Here is a 20,510-nt window from a genome sequence, read left to right on the forward strand (position 1 = left end):
AGAAGCTAAATGAATTCTTTGCATTGGTCTTCACTGCAGAGAATATGAGGGAGATTCCCACACCTGAGGTGACAAATATGAGGAACTGTCCCAGGCTGAGGTGTCAATAGAGAAGATGCACAACTGGATGCACACCCAGTTAAGCACAACTGGAAATGGGCCAGTGTTCCTAAAGTGCTATATAAGTACCACTGAGTTTGAGTTCCACCAGATAGTGACAGAAGTGGGCATACAACTCTGATCCTCCTGACTCCCAGCCTAGTGCCTAATCTACACAAAAGGAAGTTTTATTTAGTAGAACCTCATCCTCCTCCACCAGCTGTTTCAAAGTTCAGAAATGTGAATTTCCTAGAGAAAATGGCTTTGAGATTTTTCACATTCTTCCAGAGAGTGACACGTGTGTTTCTCTCGATGTTGTCACCATTCATAATACTTAGTGCCAGAATGGACCATCATGATCATCTACTCTGGCCTCCTGTCTAACATGGGCCATAGAATTTCCCCTAATTACTCCTACATCTAACCTAAAAATTCTGGCTGAGCTAAAATGTATCTTTCAGAAACAAATATCCAGTCTTGTTTTAAAGACTCCAAGTGATGGGGAATCCACCACATCCTGTGGTAAATTGTTCCAATGGTTAACTACCCTCACTGTTTAAAAAAAATGCCTTATATCTATCCTGAAGTTATGTAGCTTCAGCTTTCAACTATTGCATCTTCTTATTCCTCTGTCTGCTAAATTAAAGAGCCCTCATATATCAGAAATCTTCTCCCCATAAAGACCTTGTAGACCATGATCACATCACCTCTGAGTCTTTTCTTTGATAATCTAAATAGATTGAGCTTCCTAAATCTTTCACTGTAAAGACAGGTTTTCCAGACTTCAAATCATTCCTGTAGCTCTTTTCTGAACCCTTTCTAATTTTTCAACTTCTTTTTTGAAATGCAAACACAACAACTAGACACAATAGTCTAGGAATGGTTTTACTTGTGCTTTTTACAGCAGTAATACCACCGCACTGCTCTTACTCAATATTTTCCTGTTTATACTTTCAATGATCACAGTAGCTTTCTTAGCCACCATATCACACTGGGAGTTCACATTCAATCAGTTATCCTCCTGACCACTAAGTCCTTTCCAGAGTCATTCCTTTCCAGGATATAATTCCAACCAGATCATTTGACCAAGATGCATTTTAATACAACCCAAGTGCAAGGCCATACATCTAGAAACTGTAGGTCACATTTACATACTTCAACATTTTGTAAATTTGCTCCCTTTACACAGAAGTTTTCTGATCTTTAACACAGGCAGATTCAATCAGGAAAAAAACTTTTTGCAAGAAATATCATGTCCACTAATGTGGCACAGCCTTTCTGGAGCAGGCTGTTTTTATAGTGGCGTAAGCTTTTTGCTAGTGTCAGTTGTGAGTCCACATTACCCTGTGTAATTATGTTTGTGCTCACGGTTTAATCAATTTATTTGTGTCTTGCTCCATTATTTATGTTTATTCAAAGCTAACTAAAAAGAAATATTAAGAGGCAGCTATTTCCCAACAACACCTATCAGGGCTACCGATGTCGTTTGAAAAAGGGACAGGATCTCCTTTTTGGGTCTCTTCAGCATTGTACAACCAAACCCACTGACACCTTCATGAGAGACAGGGATGTCTTCTGGGCATTTGCTCCACTTGGGCTCACCGGGTTCCCAATAATAAATTGTTTTATAACATTGGGTTAATTTTCCCCACCCAAGACGTAGATCCTCTTTTCCCAACGGACCACTGCAGCATTAGCAATCCCCTTTGGCAGTTTTGGAACAATCACCGCCTCATTCATGCTGCCATCACCAGAGATAAAGAAACACTTTCTAGTGCAGTGACGGTTTTCTGGTATGAGACCACCCTCAACCCACTCTCTGGTTCTCTTTTCAGCATACCCACCTATAACGTATATCCCATTATTCATGGCAACCGCACCCGCTGAAAAGAACCCTTTGTTCAGAGACACCTGAGTCCACGTGTCCGCGCTAACTTCATAGATCAGAAGCCCTCTATGAAATTGCCAAGAGCCAGTCAGGCCTGTTGCTCCCCCTAGTAAGTATAGTTTCTTCTTGAGCACTACGGAGGCAGAACGGCTCAGAGCAAAAGGCATCCTAGATATGGGAGTCCATATCTGCTCTGCTATGTCAAAGCATTCTGCAGAATTGAGGAACTCATGAAACCCACGCCAGCCTCCCATAGCATACAGCCTCTGGTTACAGATTAGGAATCCATGTGTAGCACGGGGCACGGACATTGAAGGGAGCTGTGTCCACTGGCCTTTAAAAGAGTTGAACTCATACAAAGCATCTGAATAAGAATTCCTGCAGATGCCTCCAGATACATAGAGCTTGTCTCCAAGCGCCACACAGGCTGGATGTGTCAAAGATTTCAAGCCTGGAAGCTTTTCCCACTTTTCTGCATGAGGATCGTAAGAGCCCATCAGAAAATCTTCATTCTCCAGCTCTTGGTCCTCCCACATCTGTGAATCTACACACACTATCAGTTCATCAGACATGCCCTGTCTGAGTCCCCCGCTCTCGAGCAACCTCTCTTCACTGTCCAACTGCTTCCAGTGAAGCTGAACATCCCCATACCGTTCTGAATCCAGCTGCACCTCCACAAGCTCTCTATCTGTCAGGAGGGGCAGCCGGACACACCTCATCAGCTCATTGAGGAGGGAGCGGCCTGTGGTGGGTTGAAACTGTATCCAGCGACGCACAGCCTGGTACACTTCTAACTCAGAAGCAACTGCAAGGCCATCTGAAGACAGGATGGTGATTAAACTGCTGACGTCCAGACTCAAGAAGTCGTCATCCTCACAGAACCTTCCAAAGTTTAGGGTGATGAGCTGCATGGTAGCATAAAGGAGAGCTTGGTGGTTGTAAGCCTGAGCCAGTCTGTACAGCCCAATGCAGTTCTGTATGGAAATGGTCTTCAAAAGAAACCTGGGAGGAACAAAGGAAATAATCACTGGGAATGCATCAGCGATTGTTATCACCCCAGGACAGGTTGTCAGCAGGGTTTGAACCCAGAGACCTCAGCACCAAAGAACAGACTTCTCCTACTTGAGTTTAAAGAGGAGGACCTCCATTAGCTCATAGACTTTAAGGTCAGAAGGACCATCATGGTCATCTAATCTGACCTCTTGCACATTGCAGGCCACAGAACCTCGCCCACCCACTCCTCTAATAGACCCCTAACCCTCTGGCTGAGTTGCTCAAATCATGGTTTAAAGACGTCAAGTTAGAGAGAATTCACCATTTGCACTAGTTTAAACCTTCAAGGGACCCGTACCCCATGCTAAAGAGGAAGGTGAAAAAACCCCCAGGGTCTCTCCCAACCTGACCTGGGAGGAAATTCCTTCCCAACCCCAAATAGGGTGACCACTTAGACCCTGAGCATGACAATATTAGTAATAGGTGTTACCCTCTATGTAGACTAGCCACTTGAGGGGGCCACAAGACACAATTTACAAGCAAACTACATGAGAAAACCTTCTCCTGAGTTTGACACCCCAACATTAGGGTGGCAACCTTGCTTTTATGGCTATTCAGCTGTAACTGAGTTCGTGAATTTCTTTCAGGCGAAAGGCTCCAGAATGGCAGCTCAAAAGCACAAGTACACAAAGACCCCATGCTGGCCCCCACACAAACTCCTCTCACCACAAACTCTTGCACACTTAGACCACATTTGGGGGGTGACAGGGATGTCTTCATGGCCTGTTAGAACCTCGCCTACTTAGATTGCATCGATTTTTAAGGACAGAAAGGTCCAGTGTAATCAAGTACTCTTGTGTGTCCCAAAATGGGGGGCACCCGTGGAGGACTAGCTAGGGATGGGAACAAGCCCCTTACTCACTCTCCAGTGTCAACTTCACTTTTTTTTAAAAAAAAGTTGATGTTATGGTTATGAAGACAACTTTCAAAACATGACCCAGGCATGTGTAACTGATACCCGAGTTATAATGTCCTCTGCAGGTGTGAGCCACCACTTCCATTTCACTGGCAGTTAATTCATGTGCCAACGATGATACTTTAATGTCAACATTGTTAACTAGTTCATTGCTCATCAAAGCAACTGAGAAAGGTGAAGAAGAATCAGATTGTGAAGCTCTGCACAATCTGTGGGACTGCTCAGTTTTGTGTCAGACACGAGGCCAGGGAGCAGGAACAGGGCAATAACATTTGAGACATTTTAAAATACAATTTCATTTCGTTTAATTAAAATTCGGTTGACCTACCTGTAACACAATAGGTCAGAGTTGCAGAGAGGCATGATGGTTTCATTTTCCCAAAGGGAGCAGGGGGAGGACTCAGCTTTCCAACAGTTTGAGAAACTCTGGTTTAGTCTGACCTCCTGCATAGTACAGGTCATAGAATTTCACCCAGTGATTCCGGCATCAAGCCTCTAACTGCTGGTTGGAATAGAGTGGGTCTTTTTGAAAGATGTCCAATCTCCATTTAAAGTCTCTGGGAAAGTCACCAAATCCCTTGCTAAATTCTGCCAATGCTTAATTACTCTCACTGTTAAACATTTGCATAGTATTTCCTGTTTCAACTTTGCTGACTTCAACTTTCAGGCACTAGATTTGCCACATTAAAGAGCCTTCAATTATCTGATATTTTGTTGTGTGGGTACTTCTAGACTGGAATCAAGTCACCTCTCAATCCGCTTCTGGATAAACTAGATTGAGGTCTAGATCTACAAAGGTACTTAGGTACTCTGGGGTTTAGGTACCTAAGCTCTGGTTCACTCTACAGACCCATATTATTATATTATTGAAAAATCCACACCCTGAGTGACATAGTTACACCAACCATAGGCACCGACTCATGAGTGCTCCAGCCCTGGAGCACCCACGGGGAAAAATTGGTGGGTGCTCTGCACCCACTGGCAGTCAAGTGCCCCGCCCCAGCTCACTTCTTCTCTGCCGCCTCCCCTGAGCGCGCCACAACCCCACTTCTCCCAGCGCTTGCCGCTGTGAAACAGCTGTTTTGCGGCATAACAAGCTGTGGGAGGGAGGGGGGAGAAGCAGGAATGCGGTGCGCTCCTGGGAAGAGACGGGGCTGGGGTGGGGATTTGGGGAAGGAGTCCAGTAGGGGCAGGGAGGGGGAGGAGTTGGGGCAGGGACTTTGGAGAAGGGGTTGGAATCAGGGTGGGGCAGGGGTGGAGTTGGGGCAGAGGGGTGCCAGGAGAAGTTGGTGCCTATGATACCAACTCACCCCCTCCCTCGATTTTGCATGGGACCCCAGCCTCTGAGCATGCCTGCCAGATCAGCAGAGCTTCTCCCATCAACATAGCTACCACCTCTAGCAGAGGTGGATTAACCATGCTGATGGGAGAGCTCTCGCCCATCGGTATAGAGCGTCTTCATTAAAGCACTACAGCCGTGCATCTACATCAGTGCAGCTGTGCCAATGCAGAGATTTAAGTGTAGACTTGTCCAGTTTTAGGCTCCACTGATGTCCTCAAAACCCTGGCTTGGCTACTGCCTAAGCCCATAGGCACCTAAACTCTCTTGATCCCTAAATTTTTGCTGTAAAAGTTCCCATGACACCGAAGTTTCTGCCTCTGGACATGTGCACTGCTGTCTCACTCTCAGTGTCCGGAAGCCAATCTCCCTGCTAAGCCACAGGGTGATCCACAAACCGGGGACTGGCAAGCAGAGGAGCAGCGATAGTGCTTGCAGGGCCTGATCTGGCAGGCATGCTCAGAGGCTGGGGTCCCAGGCAAAATCTGGCTGGAGGAGCAGGTAGTGCCCAACTTATAACCCGGTGGTCAGAGCACTCACTTAGGCCAGGGTTCAGTCCCCCCTCTGTCTGAGGGGAGAAAGGGTTTGAACCAGGTCTTCCAAAGATCTCAGGCAAGTGCTAATGTGAGACGCCCTCAATCTCTTTTGTTGAAGCTGTTCCACTTTGGATTAAATCATGAAAGATTCATTGGGCCAGAGAGCGACGTTAGGTGAGACTGACTCTACAGCTTGGTGACTTGCAAAGGATAGAAGTCAGGCTAACTGGTCTATAGGTATCCAAGTCATCCAAGTCTGCTGAGACTGCTAACTTTGAGATCGCCTGATGAAAGGCTGTATATAAGAGGAAAGTATTATCATTATGGTGATTTCATCATCTTTCCCTTGAAAATCAGGCTGACACCCACAGCTCATTTTATTCAGAATCGCTATTTACATAGTTATGACATTTCATCACAATTGCCCAGGGCTGAATTTGAACAGGCATTTTACCCTGTGAAAGTTTCTTGGATCATGTTACAAATAGTCTAAACCACCCCGAGTGTGATGAGCTGAGTTTTAAATTAATTGTATTGATGCTTGTTTTTACCTGCATCTTAATATACAATTAACACACACATACACACATTTATTTCATTCTAAAGCACACTCCTAAGACCACAGGTCCTTTCATGTTACCTGCAGCAGATCTCCACTAGGGGGAGGATCTGTAGCTTGCTGGCTGCTGCAAACAGATCTGGGGCTGTCTCTAGACTAAGTGATAGCTCTTCTGTGTAGATATATTTTAATATGCTTTGGAGGATGGAAGGAGCCATATCCTGCAGCACAACTTCTCCACCCTGGGATTCTTTGCAGGAGCTTGTGAAAATATCCTTAAAGTAAGGACTGACAGCTGCTAGCAGTACTCTGCAGGAAGAGAGGAAACAAAAGTTCCAAACAATAAAACCTGTGTTTACGGGTGTTTCTCACTGTGTACATTAAATAACTCCTTTTTAAAACAAAAACTGGAAAAACATCTATTATGTGTAATCATAAAGTTGGGAATATTCAGCAAGCAAGATTTGAACCCAGGATCTTTAAATCCCAAGCACAGAGCTCTACCACTTAAGCTAAAATGTGAACTATTAGCTAAGATGTAGACCAGCTGCTGAGGGTAGGTCAGAACATACATTTTGACAAGGAGCTAAAAAACTATTTTCTAGACACCAGTAGAATACTGGGTATCAGAGTCCCTACATTATTTCCCTGACTTTAGGAGCAAAGTATTGTCTAGTGATTAAAGTAGTGGTTACAGACAGGTACATAGAATTGGCATCTTCATAGTCAGAAGGTCTGTTACAGTAGAGACCTGGTATCTATTCTTAATTCTGCCAGAACCATGGAGAGAATAACCTTGCCTCTCTACTAGGATTGATGGGTATGGGGCCATGATCAAAAGTAAGTCCACAAAAATATAAACAACAGTGAGTGGAAAAAGTAAGATTAGACCCTATGATTTCCAGCCCAAAACACCATTCCATACACACTCCCTGATCAAAGAGTCAGTCTCTTTCCTACTTGTGAAATATTACCCTTCTTGGCAGCACTGTACAACAAGGGAGGTCAATTCACATGAAACGCAGAACATCCTGCAAAATCAAATGCACTGGAAATGTCCAAAAGGAACAACCTAGGAGTTGCAGGAAATTGTGTTGGTGATTCTCTGCGGTCTGATCTTCCTTTAGAACATAAGAATGTCCATACTGAGCCAGATCAATGGTTCACTTAGCCCAGTTTACTGTCACTGAGAGTGGCTAGTGCCAGATGCTTCTGGCAGTTGGGGGTATAGGGACACCTGGAGCATGGAGTTGTGTCCCTGACAGTCTTGGCTAATTAATGTCCATTGATCATAGAATCATAGAATATCAGGACTGGAAGGGACCTCAGGAGGTCATCTAGTCCAAACCCCTGCTCAGAGCAGGACCAGTTCCCAACTAAATCATCCCAGCCAGGGCTTTGTCAAGACTGACCTTAAAAATCTCTAAGGAAGGAGATTCCACCGCCTCCCCAGGTAACCCATTCCAGTGCTTCACCACCCTACTAGTGAAAAAGTTTTTCCTAATATCCAGCCTAAACCTCCCCCACTGCAACTTGAGACCATTACACCTTGTTCTGCCATCTGGTACCACTGAGAACAGTCTAGATCCATCCTCTTTGGAACCTTCTTTCAGGTAGTTGAAAGCAGCTATCAAATCCCCCCTCGTTCTTTTCTTCTACAGACTAAACAATCACAGTTCCCTCAGCCTCTCCTCATAAGTCATGTGCTCCAGCCCCCTAATCATTTTTGTTGCCCTCCGCTGGACTCTTTACAATTTTTCCACATCCTTCTTGTAGTGTGAGGCCCAAAACTGGACACAGTACTTCAGATGAGGCCTCACCAATGTTGAATAGAGGGGAATGATCATGTCCCTCGATCTGCTGGCAATGCTGGCAACTACTTATACAGCCCAAAATGCCGTTAGCCTTCTTGGCAACAAAGGCACACTGTTGACTCATATCCAGCTTCTCACTGTAACCCCTAGGTCCTTTTCTGCAGAACTGCTTCCTAGCCATTCGGTCCCTAGTCTGTAGCAGTGCATGGGATTCTTCCGTCCTAAGTGCAGGACTCTGCACTTGTCCTTGTTGATCTGCACTTGTCCTTGTTGATGGATCTATCTCCTCCACAAAGTTCAATTTCATGAAGTTCAATATCAATTTTGAACCAAATTATACTTTTGGCCTTCATAACATCCCATGGCAACAAGTTTCTGATAGACCATGTGTTTTGTGAAGAAGTATTTCCTTTTGTTTGTTTAAACACGCTGTCTATTAATTTTATCAGGTGACCCCAAGTTCTTCTGTTATTTAAAGGGATAAATAAAACTTCCTTATTCACATTCTCCACACCATTCATGATTTTTTAGACTTCTATCAAGTCATCTCTTTTCTAAACTAAACAGTCCAAGTCTTTTTAATCTCACATCTTATGGAAGCTGTTCCATCCCCCTTCTCTGTGTCTTTTCCAATTCTAATATATCTTTTTTTCAGATTGGGTGACCAGAAATGCACCAGTATTCAAGGTTTGGGCGCACCAAGGATTTATGTAGTGACATTATGGTATTTTCTGTTTTATTACCTATCCCTTTCCTAATGATTCCTAACATTCTGGTTAGCTTTTTTGATTGCCACTGCACATTGAGTAGGTGTATTCAGAGAACTATCCACAATGACTCCAAGATCTCTTTCTTGACAAGTAACAGATAATTCAGTCCATATCATTTTGTATGTATAGTTGGGCTGATGTTTTCCAACGTGCATTACTGTGCGTTTATCAACATTGAATTTCATCTGCCATTTTGTCACCCAGTCCCTTTGTAATTCTTTACAGTCAGCTTTGGACTTATCTTCAGTAATTTTGCATCATCTGCAAAATTTGCCACCTCACTGGTCATCCCTTTTCCAGATCATAGAATCATAGGAATGGAAGGGAACTCGAGAGGTCATCTAGTCCAGTCCCCTGCACTCATGGCAGGACTAAGTATTATCTAGACCATCCCTGACAGGTGTTTGTCTAACCTGTTCTTAAAGATTACACAACCTCCCTAGGCAATTTATTCCAGTTCCACACCCTAATTCCATTCTATACCATAATCATTTTTGTTGCCCTTTTCTGAACCTTTTCCAATTCCAATAAATCTTTTTTGAGATGGGGCGACAACATCTGCACTCAGAATTCAAGATGTGGGCGTATCATGGATTTATATAGAGGCAATATGATATTTTCTGTCTTATCATCTATCCCTGTCCTAATGATTCCCAACATTCTGTTGGCTTTTTTGACTGCCGCTGCACATTAAGTGGATGTTTCCAGAGAACTATGACTCCAAGATCTCTTTCTGGAGTGGTAACAGCTAACTAGACCCCATAATTTTGTATGTATAGTTGGGATGATGTTTTCCAATGTGCATTACTTTGCATTTATCAACAATGAATTTCATCTGCCATTTTATTGCCCACTCACCCAGTTTTGTGAGATCCTTTTGTAGCTCTTCGCAGTCTGCCTGGGACTTAGCTATCTTGAGTAGTTTTGTATCATCTGCAAATATTGCCACCTCACTGTTTACCCTTTTTTCCAGATCGTTTATGAATATGTTGAATAGCACTGGTCCCAGTATAGACACCTGGGGGATACCACTATTTATACAAAAGGATGGATGCTGAACACTGTGGCTAGACCTACAGTTCAGGAGTGCTGGGCAGAGTTACAGTTCAGCAGTAAATCTTAGTGCTTCTGGTCATCTTCAGTGCCAGTAAATTTTCCCCAACAAACCCCTCTGATGCCCATCTTCTGCCGCTCTCTGCAAACCCACTGACTATGACAACCTCCCCATTCCATCCTTATTCCCAGTGCAAGGTCATAAACCCAAGTATTCACAGCCCCATACGGCTCTGGGAAACAGTGATACTGAGTCAGGTCCGGTTTGTCCTTTTCAGATGATTCCTTCCTGGCATGGTGCTCCTCCAGGCTCCTGTCCTGGGACATCCCTGGCTGGATGCTCTGTCCCTCCCACACTACGGATGGCTCTCGCTGCATTGTTATGTGTGGGCCTCCTCATCTGGAGCTACAAGCACACACACCAGCACTTCCTCTCAGGGCCTCAGGGCAAGGTTTTAAAGGAGCCATGCGCTCTAAACTCCAAGCAGTAATGCCTCTTATGCCACAAAGAAAAGATCCCATATGTTTGACTGCTAAGGACAAGTAGGCACAGAAAGGGACTCTTCAGCCCACGGGTAATCTTATGCCCTCTTTCTCTGCAAGGGAGATCACACTACCGTTCATCACTGCAGCACAATATAGAGCTTTTAATTTTCTTTCTTTATTAAATTTTCTATTCTCTTGGATATGAAATCAGTATGCTGAGGATTTCAAAGAATGACTGAGCACTGGAAACAATAGCCCTATAGACGAACTCCTTACTTTAATGCAGCTAAATCAGTAGTTGTGATGTCACGTGTAGTAGTGTGCACACTGGACATTGCCTGGGGCAGAAACCTGGTGCTCAGGATTTGCAAGGTAACTGCAACTTTTCAGAGCAGAAAACTACAGCAGATTGAGTTTCACAGGCTGCAAATGTGGAAATATCATTTACCATATGGATATGGGTACTTAGTATCTGATAATACACATTCATGTTCCATAGTACCTTTCATAGCTAAATCCCTAGCTGAGTAGATATAGAAATAACAACAGAGGGAGAGAGAGAAATCAATTGACCAAGGGGGGGCTTTCAGTAGAATTTGGAAAGAGGATGGAATGCTGATGACACCTCCTGTGGAATTTTACAGAGGATGTTCAGCTTCCTATAGCAGCTCTGAACTATTCTAAAGAATTTAATAGATAATTGTATGCCTGCTACATTGTGTAGGATGGTTCCAAAAATGTACAGGCAAGGGCTAATTTTCTATTAAATCCTAGCGATTTTTAGAGTAATTTGTAGAGAATCCTATTCGGTGACAGATCCTCAGTCAGTATAAATTATCATAACTCCACCTCTCAGTGGTGCCAATTTACGACAGATTAGGACGCGTCCCATAGCTTTAATCCTGTTGGCTACAGTCCTATTACATTCTGTAGAGACATAGAAGGAAGCTGTTCTAGACTGCAGAGGAGAAGGGTCTCACAGCAGTGACAAGACTTGGAAGCGTAAAGGGGCAATAAAGCTAGTGTATCTAGCAAAGGGCAATATCCCTGCATAGGAGATTCTCCTGGTTGAAGACCTTGAAGTTACTTATGTTCTTCCCCAGGGTGCTGGTCTCCTCCCTGTGAGGGGCAGCCTTAGATCTGTCTATTCAAGCTGCCCATATTGTCCAGGTGCCTATCACCATGGTATGAGCAAGGCTCATTCATAAGAGGCCGGTCACACTTCCTCCAAGCATCTCCGTGTTGGCAATGGGAGGATCCCAACAGCTGTGATGGGGAAGATGGAGCAGCCTGTATCATTGCTGTGATCAGTGCTGATATGCTAACCCAGGGGTCAGCAACTTTTCAGAAGTGGTGTGCCAAGTCTTCATTTATTCACTCTAATTTAAGGTTTTGTGTGCCAGTCATACATTTTAACGTTTTTAGAAGGTCTCTTTCTATAAGTCTATAATATATAACTAAACTATTGTTGTATGTAAAGTAAATAAAGTTTTTAAAATGTTTAAGAACTTCATTTAAAATTAAATTAAAATGCAGAGCCCCTCAGACCAGTGGCCAGGACCCAGGCAGTGTGAGTGCCACTGAAAATCAGCTCGTGTGCCGCCTTCGGCACCCATGCCTTAGGTTGCCTACCCCTGTTCTAACCCCATCTCTTAAAGTCATCTCTAACTAATATCTTCCTTTGCAAAGTATTTTCCATGCAAAATTATGCAATATCAGATCTCCTGCTTATAACTTGGGAAAAGATGGTTGTAAAACTGGGTGGAAGTTTACTTGTTTGGGAGAAAAGCCAGTAATTGAAAGAGATGTATGAAGTGATGTAGGGTCTTAAGGCCAAGAGAGGGTGATACAATTTTCATTTGGTATTTCATTGCTATGTAGGATTTTCCTATGTCAGTTTGCTTTATCCTCTCATCTCAGCAGCCTTTGTTGCTCCCTTGATAACACAGACTATAGAGCTCTGCTCTCCAGCATAAGCTGAGGACAGCAGATAGATAAACAGAAACCCACCTATGGCAGGAGAATTTCCTTCCTTCACACACTAACGTGGCATCACAGAGCAACTGGTGCTGGTACAGCTGCTTTAGACCTGTATGAGTTGGGAAGACAATGCCAAGGCTGCTGTTATACACCACAAGAAAACTTCTTGAAGGAAAGAAGTGAGAGCTCATTCTAAAGAGAATATCTATCTAATCTCTGGAAATCTGTATGGATGATGGGATGGCTGCAGAAGGAGAGTAAAGGATGTGATCACTTGATGACTGTTTGGTGGCTTATGTCTCTGCAATGAAGGCAAGCACCAAAAGGGTGATGGAGAGTTAACTCCCCTTTCGCCTTTAACCAGTACTAAGTTTACTTCAAAAACTAAAGTTGTTTCCATCTCTGCCATTTTCTGGACGGCAGAGACAGCCCTAGGCATTCACCTTCTCTGGAGGCTCCCACAGGCTGGCCCAGAAGATTACACATACACATGAGGATCAGCAAACCTACCTTTGCTTAGCTCCAGTGACTTTGGCAGCTCCTGTTTCTCCCCTTTTTGACTGGAACTCATGATAGGCAGAATGAAGAATGCTGTAGAGAAGGAAATCCTGACTGAAAAGAGAACTAGCTTCTCAACAGAGTGTGTGCACACACACACATGACTAAATACTAAAACTCTGGTATATAAAATCATGGTAGAGGGATGGCAGAAATTTCATTTTCTGGTCCCCACACATGTTGTAGTTTGGTTATGGAGCAGCAATGGCCAACTCCCCTCCCCCCTCATTCCCCACTCAGAGATTACTGCTGTATCTGGGCTCAGTAAAGGCAGGTTAGGAATGGAGGAGAAGGTGGACTCTGAACTTCCTGGGGCATTGCAGAAATCCTGCCCCCTTTCCTTTTCCCAGATGCATATATTTATTCTCTGAGTCACCAGCCCTCCCCATGCACTGCATGGACCCTCACTCTAGCTGAGACAAGTTGGATACAGTTCCCTACGGAGTCTGTTAATGTTTCTCTTAGGCTGGTTGGAGAGGGAGGGATGTGCTCATTCCAGAGTTGTGTGAACTTCTTTATCTGCCCTTAATTTCCTATGTTTGTGGCTTTAACATCACTCCTGAAGAGAACACCCTCCTTGAGGAGCATGGGAAAGAGACTGGTAGGACACTGAACAAATACGCTTGTTTCTACCATGATTCCAGGTTTCCCCACTCCACCACAGCCACCACTTCAAACAGATCCCCTCTTCAAAGCCATTTGATTAGATGCATCCCCTTTATATTCATACCTCATAACAGCCTACGATTTTGAGGAATGTCACCCATTTCACTGACAAAGTTTGCAAGTTCCCCATGTTCCACACAAATGGTGTGTCTTCTCACTTGTATTGTGTAAAAGCAGCGAAGAGTCCTGTGGCACCTTATAGACTAACAGACGTTTTGGAGCATGAGCTTTCATGGGTGAATACCCACTTCGTTGGTTGCATCCGACGAAGTGGGTATTCACCCACGAAAGCTCATGCTGCAAAACGTCTGTTAGTCTATAAGGTGCCACAGGACTCTTCGCTGCTTTTACAGATCCAGACTAACATGGCTACCCCTCTGATACTTGACTTGTATTGTGGTAAATTCTTTACATCAGAAAGAAGGAATCGTGAGACTAGGGTTAGAGACAGAATTGTTTACATTAAGGGAAGGAACCCCAGAGCATTTTGTTTCCTGCATGAATTATTATGATGTCCCTCATTTTGGATCACAAAAAAAAGTTAACCAAGGCCTGCAGGACATCACTCTGTTGAAACTGGGACCATCTTTGGGGGTGAAATTGCAGCCGAGAGCAATAGCCCCATCACACAAACACAAAACCTTCCATTTCCCTCAGACACACCTACCTGACTTGTCTATCTTCTTGGTAGCCCATCCTACACAAGCCAACAACATGTGCCTGCGCCACATACACCATCCTGCTCCCCATATTCCATGCCACACTATATACTCATGTCACAAAATTCTAACAGTGAGGTTGGAGCAAGCTACCAAGGGAACTGATGGATTTTCCCTCTCTTGATATCTTCACATCAAGATTGGGTGTCTTTTCTAGAATCATCGAACCATAGAGTTAGAAGGGACCACAAGGGTCATCTAGTCTAACCCCCTGACAAGATGTAGGCTTTGTTGTGTCTAAAACATCCAAGATAGGTGGCTATCCAGCCTCCTTTTGAAAACCTCCAATGAAGGCACTTCCACAACCTCCTTAGGCATCTGTTCCACTGTCCTGCTGTTCTTACAGTTAGGAACAGTAGGACAATATAGGACAACAGTAGGATTTCTGCTTGAGTAAAGCATATCTTCCTAGGCAGGAATAGACTGCCTTGGAATCATAGAATATCAGGGTTGGAAGGGACCTCAGGAGGTCATCTAGTCCAACCCCCTGCTCAAAGTAGGACCAATCCCCAACTAAATCATCCCAGGCAGGGCTTTATCAAGCCTGACCTTAAAAACCTCTAAGGAAGGAGATTCCACCCCATCCCTAGGTAACACATTCCAGTGCTTCACCACCCTCCTAGTGAAGATATGCTTTACTCAAGCACAAGTTATTGGGCTCAACACAGGGGTAACTGGGTGAACTTCTGCAGCCTGTACTATACAGGAGGTCAGACTAGATCAGGGGTCGGCAACCTTTCAGAAGTGGTGTGCCGAGTCTTCATTTATTCACTCTAATTTAAGGTTTCACATGCCGGTAATACATTAACATTTTTAGAAGGTCTCGTTCTATAAGTCTATAATATATAACTAAACTATTGTTGTACGTAAAGTAAATAAGGTTTTTAAAATGTTTAAGAAGCTTCATTTAAAATTAAATTAAAATGCAGAGCCCCCCGGACTGGTGTGTGAGTGAGTGCCACTGAAAATCAGCTCGCGTGCTGCCTTTGGCATGCGTGCCATAGGTTGCCTACCCCTAGATGATCTAACAGTCCCTTCTGGCTGTAAAATCTACAAATCTATGAATCATGCTAGTTCATACCCAGCTTGGACACTACTCAGGGCCATGGGGAGCTGCTCCCCCTCCTCCTGCATCAGTCACTTGTCCATTAATCTTTAAAAAATGTTATGAAAATGTAAACTGATTTATAAAATGTTTAGCATTATGAGATCACCATCTTCAGCCTCATTTGCATACTATGCACAGATTGGTCAGGTTGGGAGGAGTCTATGTCTGTTTTGCATATATTAGACTGGGAGTGTGTCCGCACTAGGGGAAGGTTGAAGAGAATGCAGATACACTGGAGGTGGGCCCATCAGAGGGGAGGAGACTGAAGAAGCTGCTATAGTGGGCCAGGAAGTGGAGAAATAAGTACTGCAGTTCATGGGACAGAGAGGGTGTTCCTGATCAGAAGGGAAGCAACACCCACTGAGATGTACTGGGGAGTCAGTCATTGTGAAGGTGGCTTCCTGGGAGGCAGGCTGGATGAGAACAAAGGGGGGAAATTCCATGGGGATGGAAGGAGTCCCTGGGAGAAGTTCGAGACTGAGAAGGGTGAAGAGTGTATACGTCCTGGGTGAGGTATGACCAGTAGCTCCTCTCAGACTTTGCAGGACATCAGGTACCAGACACCTGACAGCTGTTTGCCAGGATGAACATCTGCGCAGAGATCAGGAAAGTTATTTGCGTGAGGAGAAAGCCCCTAGATACTGTGTGGAATCAGCACCAGCTCTGAATATTGAAGTTCTCTAGCATAGGTACAGTCCACCTCACTGCCTCCAGCACTGTGTGTGGTACTGGGAATGTACCTTTAAGTGGCTCCACTTCCCAGACAGGAATTCTGTAGATGTTCTGCAGAAGCCCATGTTATGTGAAGCAGAGGCAGTTGGAACTGTGTCACTGAATAAAGGGGATCTCTTCCAAGCACCTTAGGCACTGACTGATCACTGAACACCAGATGGTACCAAGAATAATAGTTATTTAAAAAAATAACCGGAGAGGAAAAATGGAGCAGCTGGTAGCTCCACTAGAGCTGCAACTCTCTGGAAATATGGAAAGCTGGAAGAGATTTAAACAGAGCTTCACCCTACTCTAGCAACACCATCAGAGGACCCAACCATATCAGCTACACCAACAGGGGCTCATTCACCTGCACATCTACAAATGTGATATATGCCATCATGTGCCAGCAATGCCCCTCTGCCATGTACATTGGCCAAACCGAACAGTCTCAACGTAAAAGAATAAATGGACACAAATCAAACATCAGGAATGGTAACATACATTGTGGATACACAATAAACCCTTCTGTTTTTACGCTGGCTGAGAGTCACTGCAGTCTAGAGATCGGGGTTGCATTGCTCCCTCTGGGTGTGGAGACCCCAGAGGTCCAGAGTGGGTGGACTCCTGGAGGGGCTAACAGAGAGAGAGGCATGCTGAAGGCTGAGATGCAGTCCCAGAAGGCAATAGAGCCAGAGGGCCTAACCCCAGAGACTGAGTGCAACCCTCGAGGAGGGCTGTCACTGGTTACTCCCAGGGTCTGTACAGAGCCAAGGGAGCACGGGTCCTGTGAGTCAGTGACAATCCCTATTCATTATTTTGTCAAACCAGCTTATCTTGTACTAGAGAGGGATGTATCTGTCCTTGCTGGAATATATTTATGTAAATATCTAGTGCCTAGTACACTAGCAACAACTTTGCCAAGTTCACATACTGGACGGTGAACTTGTGAGCAGCTGCTTTAATACATGGCCTGACTTTGGTTTACAGCCTCTCGTTCAGGCCTCAGATCTTGCACCAGGCCCAGTGCTCCAGGCTCTCTCTCTACTACAGTGACTTAAGGAACAAGGTTTGGGACTGTAGGGGCCAAAGGGTCTGTATTCTGATAAGACCAGGAATCCCAGCTCCCAGCCTCAGCCCCCAAGTGCTGCACAGGAGGTGTCTGTCTGTGCCTGGGATGGGAGGATGGGGGTCCCACTGGCCTTGGGGGAGAAGCCAGCCTTTCCTTCCCCCCCCCCCTCCCGTGGCAGAGCCCCCGCACAGACCTGCTGCAGTTCGGAACATTAAAGAGCTGAGGGGGCGCCGGGTGCGTACCTGGAAAGCACCTCGCATGGGAAGGTCTGCTAGCTTGACGCATCTGCAGCTACGACCTTTGCCTCTTGCCACAGCTGCAGGCTGCGATATGTGCATGCCCACAGCTGGGTAGAGCAGCAGCACCCAGAGCAGACGGGGCCAGTCGGGGCCTGTGCTCATGCTATGCATGGCTGGGAGCGGCCTGCCCTCCCCACAGGGGGGCTGGAGGCCTGTGTTCGGGGCCAAGAAATACTTGGGGCTCAGAGTAACATGGGCCTGGTCGCTCTGTGGTCAGGCAATGTGGGCTGAAGCCTGGAGAGCCATGGGCTGGGGGCAGGATGGGGCTGGGGGGCTGGGATGCAGCCCTGGATTAATTATTAAGCTAATGTCATGATTTTTGTGGGGTGAGACTCATAAGTGATGACGGTTTGGGATGGCAGTACTGTTCTCTGAAACACAACAAAGAAAGAGAAAAGGCGACACTTCGACTGTGCGCCTGTGTGGAGCTAGGAGACTCTCTGACATGGAAGGCCAAATCAAGGCTGCTCATGGCTCAAAAAGCTCTGCCATTCAGTAACTAGCTCAAAGAGAGGAGAAATTAGTCCCTGAGATTCTCTAGCCCGTGGTTATGAAAGGATTTGTCACAAGAATCCTTAGCATTCTAGGGCCTCTCTCGCTCACCTCTTTGGCTTTACAAAGAAGCAGCTTCTTCATTAAATAATTCTAAGTAAAGCAGGGGGAACAGAGCCGGGGGCAGGGGAGGGTCACCTGCGTGCCTCTCAGCAGGAGGAACAGTGCCAGGGACGAAGGGGTTCACCCACACGCACCCCACATGCAAGGGGAACTGAGCCGGGAGCGGGGGCAAGGGTCGCCCGTGCGCCTCTGAGGCAGGGGGAACAGAGCCGGGGTTGGGGGGGGTCACCCACATGCCCCTCAGGCACCGGGAACAGGGCTGGGGGAGGGACGCGCACACTCCAGAGCCAGGGGCGGGATCACTTGCACTCCCTCAGGCAGGGGGGAAAGAGCCAGAGCGGGGGAGGGGGTCGCCCTCCCCCCCCTCAGGCAGGGGGAACAGAGCTGGGAACTGGGCAAGGGTCACCCACATGCACCTCAGGCGGGGGAACAGAGACAGGGGCAGGACTTTCACCGGCGCTCCCCTCAGGCCGGGGGAACCGAGCCGGCAGGTCACCCAGAGGGTCGCCTGCGCTTCCCCCAGGCAGGGGGAACTGAGCCAGTGGGGTCACCTGCGCTTCCTCCAGGCAGGGGGAACCGAGCCAGGGGGGTCATCCAGAGGGTCGCCTGTGAGCCCCTCAGGCAGGGGGAACTGAGCCAGGGGGTTGCCTGCGCTCCCCTCAGGCCGGGGGAACTGAGCCAGGGACAGTCACCCGCGCACCCTTGAGGCAGGGGCAACCGAGCCGGGGGATTTCCCATGTGCCCCTCAGGCAGGGGCAACTGTCCCGGACTCACAGATCGTGCCCACTCATGGCCCCGTGCGGCCCTTCTCGGGGGTCCACTCTCTCTCGGGGTCAGGCCCCTCCACCTCCTGGAGCCGCACCTCTCTGAGCCTTAGCACGTCTGTCTCTGCCGTGGGCCCCTCAGGGAGTCCACGTGCTCTGGACCCCCTGGGCCTCTTCACCCCCGAAGGGGATGTTGCCCCCTGTTCTCTAGACCGGAGTGACTCTCAGCCAGCATAAAACAGGAGGGTTTATTGAGAGTTGAACACAGCACAGGAAACCCTCAGGGCCTCAGGCCTGGCCTCCCACAATAACAGCACATCCCAGTCTCCCTGCATCCAGGTGGGCTCTGCCTGCTTCCCCTCTCCAGCCCAGAGCCCCCCTGCTTCCCAGCTGGGCCTCTGATATCCCCGGCCTCAAGCCCCCTCTGTCCATTGTCTTCTCTCCAGTAAACAGGGTCGTAAACAGGCAGGCCTGGGTCTCCTCTCCTCCCAGCTCTCCTCTGGCTGGAACCAGCTGGCCAGGTCACGGGGTCCTCTCTCTGCAGCCCTTTGTCCTCCCACTGGCCAGAACCGGTTGTGTCTCCTGAGCTGGGGTCCCGAGTCCCTCTCCCGTCCTCTGTAACAACAAACTCCCTCTCCCCTCACCTCGTTAAACCAGTAACATCCAGGGACATTGAGTCCCACCCCCTGTGCATGCAAACCACTGGAAAACACAGAAACCCCAAGAAAACCCCCCACTTCGTCACAGCAACCAAGCCCGGGGGCTTCCCGTGCACCCCACAGGCAGGGGGAACGGAGCCAGGGAGGGTCACCCACATGCCCTTGAGGCAGGGGCAACCAAGCCAGGGGGTTGCCCATGTGCCCCTCAGGCAGGGGGAACCGAGCAGAGGGGGTTGCCTGCGTGCCCCTGAGGGGGGGAACTGAGGCAGGGGGGTCCCTTGCACACCCCTCAGACAGGGGAAACCGAGCCGAGGGGGTTGCCTGCACGCCCTTCAGTCAGTGGGAATGGAGCTATTGGAGTCACCCATGTTCCCCTCAGGCAAGGGTAACGGAGCCAGGGGGGTCACCCACACATCCCTCAGGCAGGGGAAACAGAGCTATTGGGGTCACCCATGCACCCTTCAGGCAGAGGGAACCGAGCCAGGAGCTTGTTATCAGTACAGCCTGTGAATTTGGCTGCATAGAGATAATCATGGAATTTCTTGGTCAGAGCCCACCTTAATGCTAAGAACTCTAGTTTGTGAACTGGCTAGTTCTTTCAATGATACTGTTCTCAGTGGTAGAAGATGACAGAACAAGGAGTAATGGTCTCAAGTTGCAGAGGGGGAGGTTTAGGCTGGATATTAGGAAAAACTTTTTCACTAGTAGGGTGGTGAAGAACTGGAATGGGTTACCTAGGGAGGTAGTGGAATCTCCTTCCTTAGAGGTTTTTAAGGTCAGGCTTGGCTGGGATGATTTAGTTGGGTTTGGTCCTGCTTTGAGCAGGGGGTTGGACTAGATGACCTC

General features: G+C 46.9%; 1 protein-coding gene across 1 annotated transcript in view; it reads right to left on the minus strand.

Annotated features, from left to right (window-relative positions):
- Positions 1–2,543: 2,543 nt before the first annotated feature.
- LOC123358860 (kelch-like protein 40) overlaps positions 2,544–20,510 on the minus strand; it is a 38,799-nt gene continuing 20,832 nt past the window's right edge. Inside the window, exons 6-10 of the mRNA XM_045001015.1 lie at positions 13,004–13,084; positions 12,524–12,602; positions 6,472–6,699; positions 2,702–2,989; positions 2,544–2,652 (exon numbers count right to left, since the gene is read on the minus strand). Of these exons, the coding sequence (XP_044856950.1) occupies positions 2,544–2,652; positions 2,702–2,989; positions 6,472–6,699; positions 12,524–12,602; positions 13,004–13,064 (765 nt within the window). The 5' untranslated portion in view covers positions 13,065–13,084. The remainder of the gene's footprint in view (positions 2,653–2,701; positions 2,990–6,471; positions 6,700–12,523; positions 12,603–13,003; positions 13,085–20,510) is intronic.

Source organism: Mauremys mutica, unplaced genomic scaffold, assembly GCF_020497125.1.
Source record: "Mauremys mutica isolate MM-2020 ecotype Southern unplaced genomic scaffold, ASM2049712v1 Super-Scaffold_100098, whole genome shotgun sequence".
Lineage (NCBI taxonomy): Eukaryota > Metazoa > Chordata > Testudines > Geoemydidae > Mauremys > Mauremys mutica.